The 16,464-nt window shown below is 35.8% G+C and overlaps 1 protein-coding gene across 1 annotated transcript in view; it reads right to left on the bottom strand.

Annotated features, from left to right (window-relative positions):
- Positions 1-6,153: 6,153 nt before the first annotated feature.
- Positions 6,154-16,464, bottom strand: part of LOC127434419 (SRC kinase signaling inhibitor 1-like) — a 77,826-nt gene continuing 67,515 nt past the window's right edge. The window contains exon 20 of the mRNA XM_051687154.1: positions 6,154-6,882. Coding sequence (XP_051543114.1) covers positions 6,859-6,882 — 24 coding nt within the window. The 3' untranslated portion in view covers positions 6,154-6,858. The remainder of the gene's footprint in view (positions 6,883-16,464) is intronic.

Here is a 16,464-nt window from a genome sequence, read left to right as displayed (position 1 = left end):
CCACACCTCCAAAAATATATTTAAATCAGCATATCTACTGATAAATCTCAGCTACAGTCTAAAGGATCATTTGTGCTATTGTGCTGTTTTGTCTGTTGAAGCAATTACATTTACTATGGTCACTATGGGATAATAATTTGCATTGCATATGAACACTGGAGTAGCACTTAGAAAAAATGGGTTCTCTAGTAAGTCTGTTAGAGACACCTGGCAATTCCTGACAACCCATCTGACTTTCCAAACTGAAGGAACTCAGTATCATTGTCAATGGTTAGATGCAAGGCTGTTTTTGACCATTTTGGCACCCTAGGCGCTCCCCCTTAATTGGTGCTTCCCCCTGCAGTTTATTTGATGTGCATCAATCATCTTCCTCACTTTTCTGTCCTCTTCCTCTCATCCTCTCTCTGAAGGAGTTGAACATGGACATCTTTGAGAAGTTGCTTAAAACTAAATCTCAGGCTGCTGCTGTTGATGTTTCACTCTGTTAGCTTAAGTTTTTCACTGTTTCACAGTTTGTTTAGCTTTAGTTGTTAACAAAACGAATTATCAAAAAAGAAGCCATTTTTAGTTTTTTGCCTATTTCTTTTTAAATGAAAAACCAAACTTCAAAACATAATTGATTTTTTGGGTGAGTACTCACACACAAATTCATTAATGGATCTACATGCAGTCTGCCAAGTAAAGAATAATGCACAAACATGTACAATGACCAGAGTCTTTCTCTCAGTGTCTCTGGACAGCATCCTCGCAGCTGTCCGCTCTCTTGAGAAGGGAATGGATGTCGTCCGTAAGGAGTTCCATCAACAGAAAGACAGGTCTGCCCTCACAAGCTTTCTGTCCAATAATGGCAGTCTGCTGGACTCTGTGGTTAAGGATAGCAAAACTGCACAGGTGGGGATGAATTCTGAACATATTGCATTTGAAATAAGAAGTCTTAGCCATAAAGAACTGCTCAAATAAACCTTATAAAGCAAGCAAAGTTGCATCGACATTACGAAATTCTCTCTGTCTGTATCTCTGTATAGGAAGTGTATCACTCAGTGGTGGAATATTTTGGAGAAAATCGTAAATCCACACCTCCCTCTGCATTCTTCCCTGTTCTCATCAGGTTCATCAAAGCTTATAAGGTGGCAACATTATTACCTTGTACTAATATCATATTAGATTGTAACAAGTTGGTTATGAGAACATTTTAGTCAAAATTAACTATACTAAAGCTTGAACATAATGTTAAATTATTTGTATGTTTCAAAAGCTTCATATTAGAGGTTTTGCTGATACCTAAGGTGGTGGAGAAGCCTGAAAACCGATTATTCGGCCGATATGTTTTAAAATCGAGAGGCTACAAAATTCCAAAATGAATTAAATCCCAGATTAAGTTTATTGTGCAACCAAAATCTCAATAATAACTAGAAGATAATGAAGATGTGGTGCATAACGCTGGACTTTATCTATAAGCAAGCCCAAAACACACGTACTTATTTCTGGATTCATATTTTGAAATCATGGAGACTTGGCTCCGTTATCTTGCTCTATATTTAAGTATTTACCAAATTAAGATTTTTATAGCCTATGTATTCACCAGATTAAGGATTTTGTATATTTATATATGGGTTTTTTATTATTATTTACAAGGTATTAAGTTGGAGACACGATGTATATGCTGACAGGGCACATTTCCATATAGTCACATTTTTCTTTGCATTCTGCATAATGTTGCTTTTTGCTGATAACCGATAGTTCTAAAAAGCAATTATCGGCACCGATTAATTTCATATCATCCTTATGAACTTGGTTTAACCACCCTGGATTTATTTTGCAGCACCAGTTCCAGACTTGGGAACCCACACCAACGATGACACAACGATGATGTTTTATGACTGAACTATATTAAAATTATGAATCTGACATCTACAAGCATGCCCTTATAGCCTAAATTATCTTTGTAAAAATCATTCTTATCTGACAGTCATTGGTGCATAAATAAAAGATGCAATATTTAGTTTTCATTCATCTTTGCAATAACTTAAATCTATTTGGAATAACTTAACTAATTAAATTAAAATCGTTAAAGGCTTTATGTGGCATAATGTTGATTTTATAGAAAAATAATTTTTCTTTAAAAAAAAGCAAAAATCAGTGTTACAGTGAAGCATTTACAATGGAAGTGAATGGGGGCCAATTTTTGGAAGGTTTAAAGCCAGTAATGTGAAGCTTATAATTTTATAAAAGCACTTACATTAATTCTTCTGTCAAACATCATGTATTATTTGAGCTGTGAAGTTGTTTAAATTGTCATTTTTGCAGTTATTGTAGGGTTTTAGGGTTTGTTGACATTACATCATCATGGCAACAAAGGTGTAAATTTGTTATAACTTTACACAGAAAAGGTTAGTAAACAATTTTACCACACTAAAATCATGTTAACATTCATTTTGTTTATGCCTTGTGGGTATACTTTTGAAAAAGTGAGTATTTTAATGTAATAAAATTGGCCCCCATTCACTTCCACTGTGCCTCACTGTAACCTCCATTTTTGCTTTTTTTATTTATTTTATTTTTTTTTAAGAAAAGGAGGGGCAAAACAAATCTTTGTGGTAACCAATATAATGCCACAAATGCAGTCGATTGAGCTTAACTTGTATTGAACCCGGAATATTCCTTTAATTAATTTAATCAATAGCCTGCAATAGCACTAATGACATGAAGAAAATGTCTAACGATAACGTATATAGTTTGACTTGGGGACATCTGACTAACACAGTATGGCAGGGTCTGTCAAAATAAATTTTTTCAATCCACCTGCAAAACATCGTATTTAGTTTTGAGTATCATTCTTGTTTCTTTCTCCTTTTGTAGCTGAACTGGAAAATGAACAGAGGAAGTAGAATGTAGCCTATGTGCGGCCTATTCTGTGAAGCGTTCTTCTCGTCTGCTTTGTGATTCTGGTTTCTGCGACGGGACGTATTTATAACTGTCCCTTTATCTGCTCTGTCTCTGAAGGTATCACTCTTTCGTCTCCATTTCTCTAGACGCCACTATTCATGCATTTGCTACACTCTTTATTTTTATGTTGAACTTCCTGCAAATACGTTTCTCCATGTAACTCTGATGTTTCATGTTCTTTCAAGATTTTTCTTTGTTCATCTCTACTTGTAAATGATGCAGGGAATTTGTACAATAGAAAAGCAGTGTAACAGTTCAGGTAGCCTATTGCGTTTTCTCACTTGTGTGTCTGTGTGTGTGTGTGTGTGTGGATTTGAGGAACCAGCCATGTATCAGAGCTGATGGAGGAAGACGAAGCGCTAAATGGAAAACAGCTCAACAGCTTCCTGTGTCCTCCGATATCTCCCTGTAATGCACATACACACAACTTAAAGCATGATGAAACCACTGAAAAATTAAGCCAAAAAAACACAAATAATTCACAATAATATTTAAGCTTCAAAATTAAGATATTTAAAACTCTAATTAAAGCTCTATATCAAAGATCAACTATTTATGTTAAATTCAGTTTGCACACTGAATCTCATGAAACCTGTCAACAAAATGTCCAGGTCATATTTCACCCCAAACCATTAGAAGAAATAAGAAATTATATTTTGCATTAAAACAAAATTGTCAAGCGACAAAATTAAGCAAATATTCCCCCAACTTCATAACTGTAATGTAGCTTTTTTCTGTATAACATAAAAAAATCAATATAAATGAATAACAGTGCAACAAATACTACCATGATATATAAAAATACTTTACAATTATGTATTACAAGTATTGGAAAAGTGTCAAAGTGGCCCAAAAAATAGGCTTCCTTTTCTTTTTTAATTTCTTTTATTTTTTATATTTTGGGTTGAAATATGACCAGAACAGGGTTAGTAAAATTAACTGTTTAACATTAAACTACTGGATTTTTAATTACATATAAGTGACACTTTACATGGCTCTTTACATGATGTATTCTTAAAATAATTACTGTAAATCTACAGCAACTACTGAAGAAAACTAGCTTTGTCTAGTATGTGTATATTTTATTTTTTCATATAATTCCTTAAGTATGTTTCTTTCTAATTATGACAAAGCTTTTATACAGGATGACTGGAAAATTGGCAGTTTACAAATAAAAAAGTACAAATTACAGTATGGACAACAACTTGGTGACATAACTGGATGACAATTAGGGTGTAAGATTTTAGTAGAAGATATCCACTTTAATAGGCACACAAACACCACAAGAACATTCAAAACCAACAGTCTCTTGTACATACTGAATCAGACAAGGTTTTTTTTTTTTTTTTTCAACAATAAAACAACTTTTGCATTATAACATTTCAATATAGATATATTTCTACTGGTCAACATTGCATTCACACTTTTATTGTTAGCATTTAATCACAACAAGTCATCAATACATTTATATACATTCTATGAGTTGCATCAATGAAAAAATGTTTCCTGGACATTTTAAATCCATTGGCCACCACCTAAGATGCTTGGAATGGTTGAATGGTTTGTTACAGATCAGAGACATTGAAAAGGATACGATTTGACCCGTCTACTCACACAGAACTACATTTTATTATATAAAAAAAATCTCATTAAAATTCACCTATCTTACACATGTAAACAGAACGTACAGAGAGACGATTCTGCATGCAGACTTTAGGAATATCTCTACATGCAGTTCAGAACTCTCGTAACTCTTTAATTAATGTTTTGTTTTTGTTTTGTTTTTTTACCAAAAATACCTTAAATTAACATATCCATGATAATACATTTATATACAGGTGCACAGTTACACTGTTTTGTTTTGTACGTATATTTTGAACATTTATCAGTACATTAACACAGCATATGCTGCTCAGATTCATCTCCGATCAGAGTGAGGGTTTATTCTATTGTAATGAAGTCATTTAAGACATTTAACATTAAAAATGAGGTATCAGGCAACTACTGAATGACAACCAAACCAAACTATAGCCTAAGCCTGTATATTTTCCTCATCTGAAGGCTGAATGTAAATGGCAGCAGGGCATTTGTATATATAAACCCTTGGCATTCAGCAAATGAATGAAATATTAATGTTCTCAACAATCTGTAGCAGTGTTTTTCACTGTCAACTGGTCATTTGGTGTACAAAAACATTGCTAATATGTCCGGCCCAGTGACGCAAAGTGCTTAACAAGTATGGTGAAATATGCTGTGAAATAACTGAGAAAATGTGTCCTTTGAAAAATACATGCTTTAAAAATGTTACTTTGCTCTCACTTCAAATTCCACAGGGGGATACACATAAAAATGTATTTGATTCATATAGAATTAGATTGCAGGTTTCATTCTCATACACTTGGAAGAACTCACACAGTATGAATTTTGATAAGGCATGTACCCCACGTTATCAATTATTTTAACACATTTTCCTTTTTTGAGTATAAAAATACAAAAGCTAATAATATATAAAATATCTAGCCTATACTTAATAATAATAAATATGTACCAATTTTTCGTCAATATCTTCAAGATTTTTACTATTTAACTATGAAGTCATTTTGTTTTTAGTTGTGCTACAGATCTTTTACAGTTGGATAGAGAGCTTTATTTACAGGAAAGTAAAGTCTTTTACACAATTTACGATTTGCATTTAACGTCGCTTCTGTCAAAAAATCAACCAGTCAAAGGGTGAATCTCATGAACACTGAATCTCGTATTTCAGCCCAAAATTTATTTATTTTTTAAAAAATAAGCTAGAATGTCAAGGATCTGCAAAGCTGTCATTGCTGCACGTGGAGGATTTTTTGATGAGAACTCTTTGAAGTAGTTTAAGAAGTTCTGAATTTTTTTTTTTTCAAATTGTAATAGTACATTTTCACGTTATTAATGTCCTGACTATACATTGTGATCAGCTGAATGTCACTTTGGTGAATAAAAGTACCAATTTATTTCCATAAGAGCAAAATCTGTACATTATTCCAAACTTTTGGCCGTCAGTGTATGTATGTGTATATGTATAATATATATATATATATATATATATATATATATATATATATATATATATATATATATATATATTAATTTAATATATATTTAATTATTTTTATATTGTTTAATTATATTTTATATTCATTTTAAATTATAATTATATATTAGCTTATTTTTAGGAACACTGGTATTCTTTGCATCGTGACATTATTTTCATGGCAATTAAGCACATTTTCCTTTATCTTTATTGTAATGCAAAAATAATCATATATTATTTAACTTGCAATGTGTTTATACATCATGATAGTATTTTTACTGCTTTTAATGTAGGCTGATTTACATTTAAAATTATTGTATTACAGTATTCGGATCACTTTTAAGAATAATGGGAATTACAAAACTCTAAAGCGGCCAGATGTATTACGGTAATGAGAATTTGTGGGTGAAATGTGTCTAAATTGTCATGAAAATTTTGTCACAATGCCCCAAATTTTAATTGGCCTCTAAATAGGCTTCATTGTCTTTGAAGTAAAATATTGTTTCTCGTTTTTCTATTTTTGATTTTGGGGTGAAATGGGGAGATTCACCCTAAAATATTTTACATTACTATAGGTGGGTTTAAGTTTGTACCTACACACTAGTTGCTTATAACTACTTAGTATTTAATGTACTATATACTGTATATAGTTTTCAATGTTTATTCAGTGCACCAACTGTCCGACTAACGTTATTTATGACACTTTACTATAAAATTTGAGTCTGACAATTCATACCTTTATCAAAGTTCTGAGATGTGTTGTGCTTTAGATGTGTAGATGCTTTATTCCATGTATGATTTAGGCTCGGGGGGTCACCTGTGCTTCTCCTGGATTTATAAGGTCATCGTCTCCACGAAGTATTCACCTTGGATAGGATCAGATCTCAGGGTAAAGGGGGGCATAAAGGAGCACTCAGGGCAGTATCTGGAGACTGATAGTCAACATGCCGGTACAAAAAAGACTGGCAATGCAAGGACAGTTTGAGGCAAAAAAAAAAGAAACTAAACCAAATATTAAAAAGATTTCGTTAAAATAAAATAAGGTTAGGTTTTCTCACAGATGACATACCGAAGTCAGTCAAGTTCTTATTCATAGTTCTAAACAGAATTTAATTCCTATTTCTCATTCCAACAGTTCCAATAAATCTCAACTTAGAATGAATGTTATGTCCCTCTTTCTGAAGGGGTATACAGGGGGAAACTTTTGCCTATTATGAGCTCAGTATAACAACAAGAGGTCAGGAAAGGATTGACTGAGGATGAAATACAAGCAAGTTAGAACAGGTAAGAGGATAAAAACAGAGAAAAAGAAAGAAATAATCAATATATTGCAATTTCAGTGCAATCTGTCTGATGTGTTGAACTAAATCTTTCCAACGGCACAATACATTTAGCAAAAACATCCCTCTTTTTCATACCTATAATGGTCACAGGGAGGCAGTCTTTTCTTATAGTTATACTGATGTCATAGTTGAGACAATAGTACAGTGAGGGACTTTATTTTCGGAAATAGTTTGAGTTCCCTCGCAATTATTGTGGGTTCTCTCACAATAAATTAACAATGGTTTTACTACAGTAACCATATTTCATTTAACATTCATAGTAAAACCATAGTAATACAATAAAAAGAAGAAGAAAAGAAAACTATGGTAAAAAAAAAAAAAATACAATCATAATTTTGTGATTTTACTACTAATTGAATAGTTCAACTACGGTTACTGTAGTGTAAAAATGGTTGTGAAATTAACCATGGTTTTACTACAGTAACCAAAGTTTAACCATGGTATTTGTAGTTAAACCATAGTAACCACAAGATACCATGGTTACTACAATACTACTGGAGTAAAACCATGTTGATATTACAGTATTACTGTAGCAAAACCATGGTTAATTGTATCTAAACCATGGTGTCCACCAAAAAAATATGGTTACTACAGTCATGGTTACTACAATTTTACTATAGTAAAACCATGGTTTCTGCCAAAAAAAAAAGAAAAAAAAAAAGCGGTTACAATAATCATGGACAATAAGCCTATTACTAAAACCATAGTTAATTTCTTGAGATTTCTGACAAGTGCGTATGGCACGACCGGAAGCGTGTTGCATGAGCAACACGGGAGACCTGGGTTCGCATTCCACCTTGAAACAGGAAGTAATCACGTACACATAATCAGTGACAATTAGCTCCGGAGGTTGCATTTTTCCCTCTAATATGACATTTTTACTCGTTAGGTTTAGTTTTGGGGTTTGGGTTGGGGGGTACATTTTACAAAACATGCATTCCTCTTCATTGAATTACTGCCTGTACCGCTGAAAACTACTCGCTTTACAACTTGTTTTACCTCCATGGACGTAACATGCGTTCATACGCCCAACAACATTTACTGCTTTGGCCACTGGGGGCAGTGTTTTTAATTTCAGTAAGCACAGACCAATTTTAGCTAAAGAAAAGTCCACCTACTGTTTCCAATTTCACTTTGAGATCAGTCTGTATCATTTTGCTGCTTCAATACGCATCACAAGGACTTCATTACGGAACATGGGGTGGCAAGAATTACCACTCAAGCGTTTTGGTGCTTAAATACTAAACATTATAATTTCAATCATCATTCCAGTAAAAACATACAGGGTGTCTCGGCTAAAACACAACAGTTGGCAACTGTCTTTCAAATATAGCTGCTGAAGTATATTGTGTGTAATTTCTACGCCACTAGCATAAAAAAAAAAAAAAATGTTTTTGCCTGAGTAGCTTTTCACCTCTTTTCATAACATTCTGTTTGTAGAAAGCATTTGCTCTCAGATCAGCAAACCTCAGAAGTCAAAAAAACGTGGCAACTCTGTTTAGAAAACCAGGCAGAATAATTTTTCCACACCACTGCTCCCTACAGTGTGGTTTGTTTAAGGGCACTCGAAAAGCGTGTCTGTACATGCAAGTAACCGAGATTTGTTCAGCTTATTAAGCTTATCAGAAACTTCTAAAGTAAAGTTCTTCAAAACCCAACGAGATACAAACAAATCACCAGAAAATTACACTCCACTCACTTATCAAACCTTCCTAGGCACTCTGGGCTAACAAACAATTTGACCTTTCAATAATAACTAACACTTCAAACAGAATCTCCACAGCCTTTGGTGTTTGCTGAAAATGAGCTAAAATGTCAGACTGCGAGTCAAGACAGTCTGTTGTCAGTTTCATGGCACAGACCATGAAACAGCCAATAGATTTTAAGCCTGAGAAAAGACTCTTTTCCAGGACAGAGCAGAATGCCGGACTGTGTGGCATGCCAAATTAGCCAGATCTTTGCCAGGGAACAAAGCCGGACTTGTTCAGTATTGACTGATGACTTGGAAACCGTGTCCTGTTGTGGTTCAGACCGCAGTGCTGACTGCACTCAATGCACTAAGATGAGACTGATCTGCTGTCTGATCTGCTGCTGGGTGTAGACTGTCAAGGGAAGATTAGGGGAAAATCCAGAAGGGTATTAGAATAAAACTAATGCATACCGTGCGTTAGAACAACCACAGTCTTGTACAGTACATTTTAAAAACTCTATAAAATGCCTCAACAAGCACTGTTTCATTCCTGTTTTGATGTATTTCCTATTGAAACAGGAAGTTGGGATGGGGCATTTCTAAGGGCTTGTGCGCTTATTTTTAAAATAGCCAATAGATTTTAATTTACATTTATTTACATATGAACCACGATTTGCTACTTGCTATTACTAGTTGGTTGCAGGTAGTAGCCTATTAGGGGGAGGGACTTTCTCATTCTTGAGGCAATTTCATTGGACAAACATGTGGACACTTCTGTGAGTGCAAGATGAGTCATTAATATTTTTGGGCCATTTTTATGGAAGAGAAAAACTGTACATTTTAAATGCTTACAGCAGCTTAAAGTTTCGCCGTAACCTCCGTTCTCTTTCACCCTCACGCCTTTCCACTGCTGTCTCTACCTCTCTTCCCACACTAAATGTGTTTTCCATGCTTGATGTAAAAACTGCCACAGACACATTAAGCTCTACTTTAACAACCTGTCTAGACAACATCTGTCCTATCTCCTCGAGGCCAGCATGTACTACACCACCCAGCCCCTGGCTGTCTGATGTCCTTCGTGAACATCGGACTGACCTCAGGGCAGCTGAGAGGAGATGGCGGAAATCTAAAGATCCAGCAGATCTAGGTAAATATCAGTCTCTGCTTGCAACTTTTTCAGATAACGTTAAATCTGCAAAAACCTCCTATTACCAGAACAAGTTCAACAGCACCACAGACACTCGCAGCTTGTTTAGAACATTCAACACACTTCTCTGCCCTCCCCCTCCACCACCTGACACATCACTGACAGCAGATGTCTTTGCCACATTTTTTACTAATAAGGTTACAACCATCAGCAATACATTCTCAGCACCACTCCCTGTCAAACACCTGTCTCCTGTATGCAACTCTTCTTTCTCTATGTTCTCTCCTCTGACTGACACTGAGGTCTCTAAACTCCTCTCCAACCATCCCACCACCTGTTCCCTTGACCCCATTCCTTCTCACCTTCTCCAGGCCATCCCTCTGTCCATCCTACCTGCACTCACACACATAATTAACACATCTCTACTTACAGGCACTTTTCCCACTGCATTTAAGCAGACTCGAGTAACCCCACTGCTGAAGAAACCCGCACTTAACCCCACACAAATAGAACACTAAAGACCAGTCTCTCTCATCCCATTCATGGCAAAAACACTTGAAAGGGCAGTTTTCAATCAAATCAATATCTCTCACAGAACAAGCTGCTGGATGACAATCAATCAGGCTTCAAAAGTGGACACTCCACCGAGACTGCCCTGCTGTCTGTCACTGAGTCGCTGAGACAGGGGAAAGCTAAATCCAGATCATCCATCCTGATTCTGCTGGACCTTTCTGCAGCCTTTGACACAGTCAACCATCAGATCTTACTCTCTACCCTCTCCTCACTGGGCATCACAGGAACTGTGCTTGACTGGTTTAATTCATATCTCTCAGGTAGGTCCTTCAAGGTAGCCTGGAGAGGTGAGGTATCCAAGCCACACCAGCTGCTTACTGGGGTACCTCAGGGATCATTGCTTGGGCCACTTCTCTTTTCTATATACACAACATCACTGGGACCCATCATTCAGGCACATGGTTTATCTTACCACTGCTACGCTGATGACATGCAACTCTGCTTGTCTTTCCAACCCAATGACACCACAGTGACTGCTCGAATTTCTGCCTGCCTGGCAGACATCTCGGCCTGGATGAAGGAGCACCACCTGCAACTCAACCCAGCCAAGACTGAACTCCTTGTCTTTCTAGCCAACCCTGCTGTTGAACACAACATCACTATGCAGCTGGGTGCAATTACAGTTACGCCTTCCAAAACGGTCAGAAATCTAGGGGTAACCATCGAAAACAAACTAAATTTCGCAGACCACATCTCAAAGACCGCAAGATCATGTAGATTTACACTCTACAACATCAGGAAGATAAGACCCTTCCTCTCTGAACATGCCACACAACTGTTTGTTCAGTCACTTGTCATAACTAGACTGGACTACTGTAACGCTCTCATTGCAGGCCTCCCTGCATGTGCAATTAGACCCCTGCAAATGATCCAGAATGCAGCAGCACTTCTGGTCTTTAATGAACCAAAGAGAGCGCATGTTACACCACTCCTCATCTCTCTCCACTGGCTGCCGGTTCATGCACGTATCAAATTCAAGGCTCTGATGCTGGCATACAGAACAGTCACTGGGTCTGCTCCAGCATACCTAAAATCATTTATGCAGAGCTACGCGCCCACTAGAAGCCTGCGGTCGGCTATGGAACGTCTCCTTGTTGAACCAACAAAAAGAGGCACCGAAACACTTTCCCGGACTTTCAGCTTCATCGTACCACGTTGGTGAAATGACCTTCCCAACTCCATCCGTGAAGCTGACTCACTCTCTGTCTTCAAAAACGACTAAAAACACATCTTTTCCATGAGCACTTAACCAGTCATAAAAATTTTTTTTTTTTAAATTCCTGTTACACATCAATCTGTTTTGAATACTATTCTGATGGTAGTGAAACTTTGTAATATGGCACTTTTCATACCACTGTCTCCTTAAGATGATTCGCTTATGTCTTCCTCTTTTGTAAGTCGCTTTGGATAAAAGCGTCTGCCAAATGAATAAATGTAAATGTAAATTGAGTTTATATCAACTTTTTATGTTGGTTTTCCAAACTCCTTAAACCAAGACCAAAATTTCCAATTGTCCTAGAGTTTTTGAACTACATCCACCGCACTTTGCACAGATCTTCAGACTGTTTTGATTCGGGTTGCTTTGTCTTTTCTAATTGATCTGACTTGTGGTTTTCCCATAACAGACAACTGAATATCACAAAAATCCCATAGACTTCCATTGATAGAATGTTCAAACCTATCTAGCAACATTCTATATAGTTAAAACACCTTAGCAATGCCTAGCAAACAGCTAGAACAACTTAGAAATGCATAGCATCCAACCAAAATACCCCAGCAACCACTTAGTTCTTCACTGTCTGTCTATGTCTGTACAATATAACCTTTAAACCTCACACTTTTAAAGCTATTTTAAACCAACATCAAAGTTTGTCTTGACAAACTTTATCTAATTTTTAAATGAACTAAATCTAACTGAGCGAAACTATCCAATCAGAGTTTATTAATGTGGGAAAATGCAGGTATCACAGGCTCTGGTCGTTACTATAGAGGGACTGCTTGCCTTGCTCTCACGGTTGCCGCGGTGACTGTCTGTTTAATCCTTCCAGTCCATGCAGTGAAACACTTCTTAGTGATGGGTATCCCCGACAACAAAGAACAGAGAATTGATCGACAGAAAAGAATCCTACCAAAATCGCTGTTCTGAGCAGTTCCTCCTACATTAACATGCTTGTCTGTAAAATATCTCATCTTGTCCTCTTGTCAGAGTTAATTAAATGTTTCAACACTTTACATTTTGGAGACAGTAATTTGTCCTTGGAGTGAAATGATGGGAAAATAAGACGGACTGCAGTGGGATAGTTAACTCTCCAACTAACGGTTACTGTAGCTCACAGCCTGCAGATTAACCCAGCAGGAGAGAGAGAGACAGCAGAAGAGAGGAGAGAGAGAGAATTATCAGCCTCATATCAACTTGAAGAGGAATCAAACCTTGCTGTCTTATCTCTTCCTTCTCTCTCTCTCTCTCTCTCTCTCTCTCACCCAATTTTTCACTTTCTTTCTTCCCCTTATGGTTTGCAGCATACTCTCTTTCTCTCTCCACTCGTTCTTTCAGGATGGACTGAAGGGGAATGCTGACTTTGATAGCTGCCTTGATAGATAAGACCGTACAACACACAGGAAGACTGCAGCTTTATTATTTCCTTTTCCTGTTCACTTGCACATGTATTTTACAATCACAAATTCCTCTTTAAATGTCTAACTTATGTGCCACTAGCATCACCAAAAAGAATTGCAAAAATAATGAATGTTTAGAAGAAGTTTCAAAGACTCCCCCCGTCTGCGATTGGTCAGGCAAAGAGATAGCCCCACCCCAAACTCACGCCATTGGTTGAGCCAATGTTATGTTTATGTTCAAACAAACATGTTGCAATTCTGTTTGGTGCCACTAACATTTATGCATTATGCATTTCTTCTTTGACTGAATGTTTTAAAAGGGTTCTTCAAATCAGAAGCTGTTTTGTTTTAGGCTTACTTAACATATTTTATGATATTGCTGCCCTTCTTTCTCAGTTTAGAAGCTAAAGTCTGTCCCCAGGGCAGGCACAATTGCACATGATCAAAGCTCAAATAAAATTTCCAATTATTTTTATTTTCTTACCAGACTTTCAAAAGTAAAAAAAAAAAAGTTTTAACACTTTAAAAGCATCACATTGATAATGTCAGAGAGTATCTGGGTCACATGTGTCATATCACCTTGACCTGTACTATCTTACTTTTTTTTTTTTTTCTCTTTCAAGAACAGGGACCTAACAGCTCATGAAAACGTAGTACTTCGGACCAAGGTTATTATAGTTATGGATTTTTAATTTAGTTTTTATTTCTATTTTATATTCAATTTGTCATTACAAATGAGTTTTTACAGTTTGTCTGTTAGTTTTAGTTTAGTTTTAGTTTTCTCTGTTTCAGTTTTGTTAGTTTTTATTTTAGTTTTACTTTTAGTATTTTTTATGGCTGTCAAAGCTGAGCTTTCACTGGTGTAATTGAACAAGTCTAACATCATTACATTTCTCATGGCATTCTTGTGTTACCGCTATCTAGTGGTTTGTTCATGTTTAATATGGATTGTAAATGTTGCAAATTTTATAATATAGGGTGAATATGGGTAAAGTGACATAGGACATTTAAGCTTGATCCACATTGGATCCATATGCATTTCATTAAATGATTATAAATCATTACTAAACAAATCTTTTGGGAGTAAACAATTAAAAGTATAGTTCACCCAAAAATGAAAATTCTCTCATCATTTATTCACTCTCATGCCAACCCACATGTGTATGACTTTTTTTCTTCTGCTGAACACAAAACAAAGATTTTAAGAAGAATATCTCAGCTCTGTAGGTTCACACAGTGCAAGTCAACAGAGGCCAGAACTCTGAAGCTCAGAAAAGCACATAAAGGCAGCATAAAAGCATGCATATGACTCCAGTGGTTTAATCAATGTCTTTAGAAGCGATATGATAGGTGTGGGTGAGAAACAGATCAATATTTAAGTCATTTTTTTTTTTTTTGCAGTAAATCTCAACATCAGCAGTCTCCTTGGCAATCATGATTTCAAGCTTGATTATATTTCCCAGTGCCATCTAGTGCTCTGTAAACTCTACTAGTAAGTGTAATCGAGCTTGAAATCATGATCTTTCCTGTAGACTGCAAATTGCAAGATGTACAGTGAAAAATGAGTTACAGTTTGGTCTGTTCTCACCCAAAACAGATTAGATCACTTCAGAAGACATGGATTAAACCACTTATGGATTACTTTTATGCTGCCTTTATGTGTTTTTTGGATCTTCAAAGTTTTGGACCCCATTCACTTGCATTGTACGGACCTACAGAGCTGAAATATTCTTCTAAAAATCTTCGTTTGTGTTCAGCAGAAGAAAGTAAGTCATACACATCTGGGATGGCATGAGAGTGAATAAGATAGGGTCAACTATCCCTTTATCTTTTTGAGATTTTAAATTGATGATTTTACTTTAGGATGTGTGGCAGAGCTCATTTCATGACCACTGGTGGGAAAAGCAATAATCTTGTTAAGGTTATAAAAAAGTAAAAGTTAACTTAATGTTATGATGTGAAAGTATACTGTAGTATAAAAGTATAAAAATTAATTCTAAATACTTTGTAGATATTTTTTAGAGAATAATTTTTCCTCTGTCCCACTTTACCAGTACTGCTTAAAAAAAAAGAGGGTCTTCAAAGGTTCTACTTCTCAGTATTGAATATTTCTTCATTTTTGCTTTTGACTAAGGTGGAAGACATCCTAAACTTTCTTCAAAGGTGTAATGTTAGGTAATGTGGCATTTGGATTATATTTCAAAGTGTCAAGAAAAGAAACATTTCAAAAAGTGTCCCACTTAGCCCATATTCACCATATTATGTCATATAATGAATTTGAGATCATTTTTATTTTATTTTATTTAGCTTTTGTTTTCGTTAACTATAATAACACTACCAGTATAGCTCCTTAAACAGCAGTAAGATCATTGTGCTCTAAAAGTCAAACTGGGAGGTACCACAAAGGCAGCAACTTTAATAGGCAATCCCTATTTACTTACTTAATTCATTCCAGGTCTTTTGTGCACAATTCACCAGTACGTTATTCAAAAGAGAAAAAAATGTTTGTCTTCATAATCTTTCATTAAAATGTAATAAGTTGCTCCGCCTATGAAATTACTTTCCTTTTCTGCAGACACACCATGCCTGAAAAGGCTACTGGATAATTTTAACCACTAACCAAATTTCTCATTGAACATGTTGTTTAACTTGGAAATATGTCACATAACAGAAGTAAAATAGGCTGCTTCATTCCTCTGGGACTAGGGACATGTCACGTACCAAACAACTGAGAAATTTTAGAGACTTTGTCCATTGGCAGTTTACGTTCCCTGGCGCTGAGATATACTATACTGCCCTCCAAAGGCATAAATGCAACTAAATGTAACTACATATTTTTTTTGCAATTGAATTATGTTCAGACTGGGTCTCTTAGACTTTGATCTGTCCTGTGACAGACAGGTTTGGCTCAACTATGCTCTAATTTAGAGAATGTGTGTGTGAAAATGAATAATCCACATTTGCCTGGAAAATCAAAAAACTTGGAAGACAAATTAAGTGACTGTTGTATCAGTTTGCAAAACTATATTACGTGGTTCATTACACATGTCACGGCAGTTCCATAGTGAAATGTCAACTG

This window comes from Myxocyprinus asiaticus, chromosome 44 (genome assembly GCF_019703515.2).
Source record: "Myxocyprinus asiaticus isolate MX2 ecotype Aquarium Trade chromosome 44, UBuf_Myxa_2, whole genome shotgun sequence".
Taxonomy (NCBI): Eukaryota; Metazoa; Chordata; class Actinopteri; order Cypriniformes; family Catostomidae; genus Myxocyprinus; species Myxocyprinus asiaticus.
The sequence above is the reverse complement of the archived record's forward strand: the minus strand, read 5'-3'. Positions and strand labels throughout refer to the sequence as shown.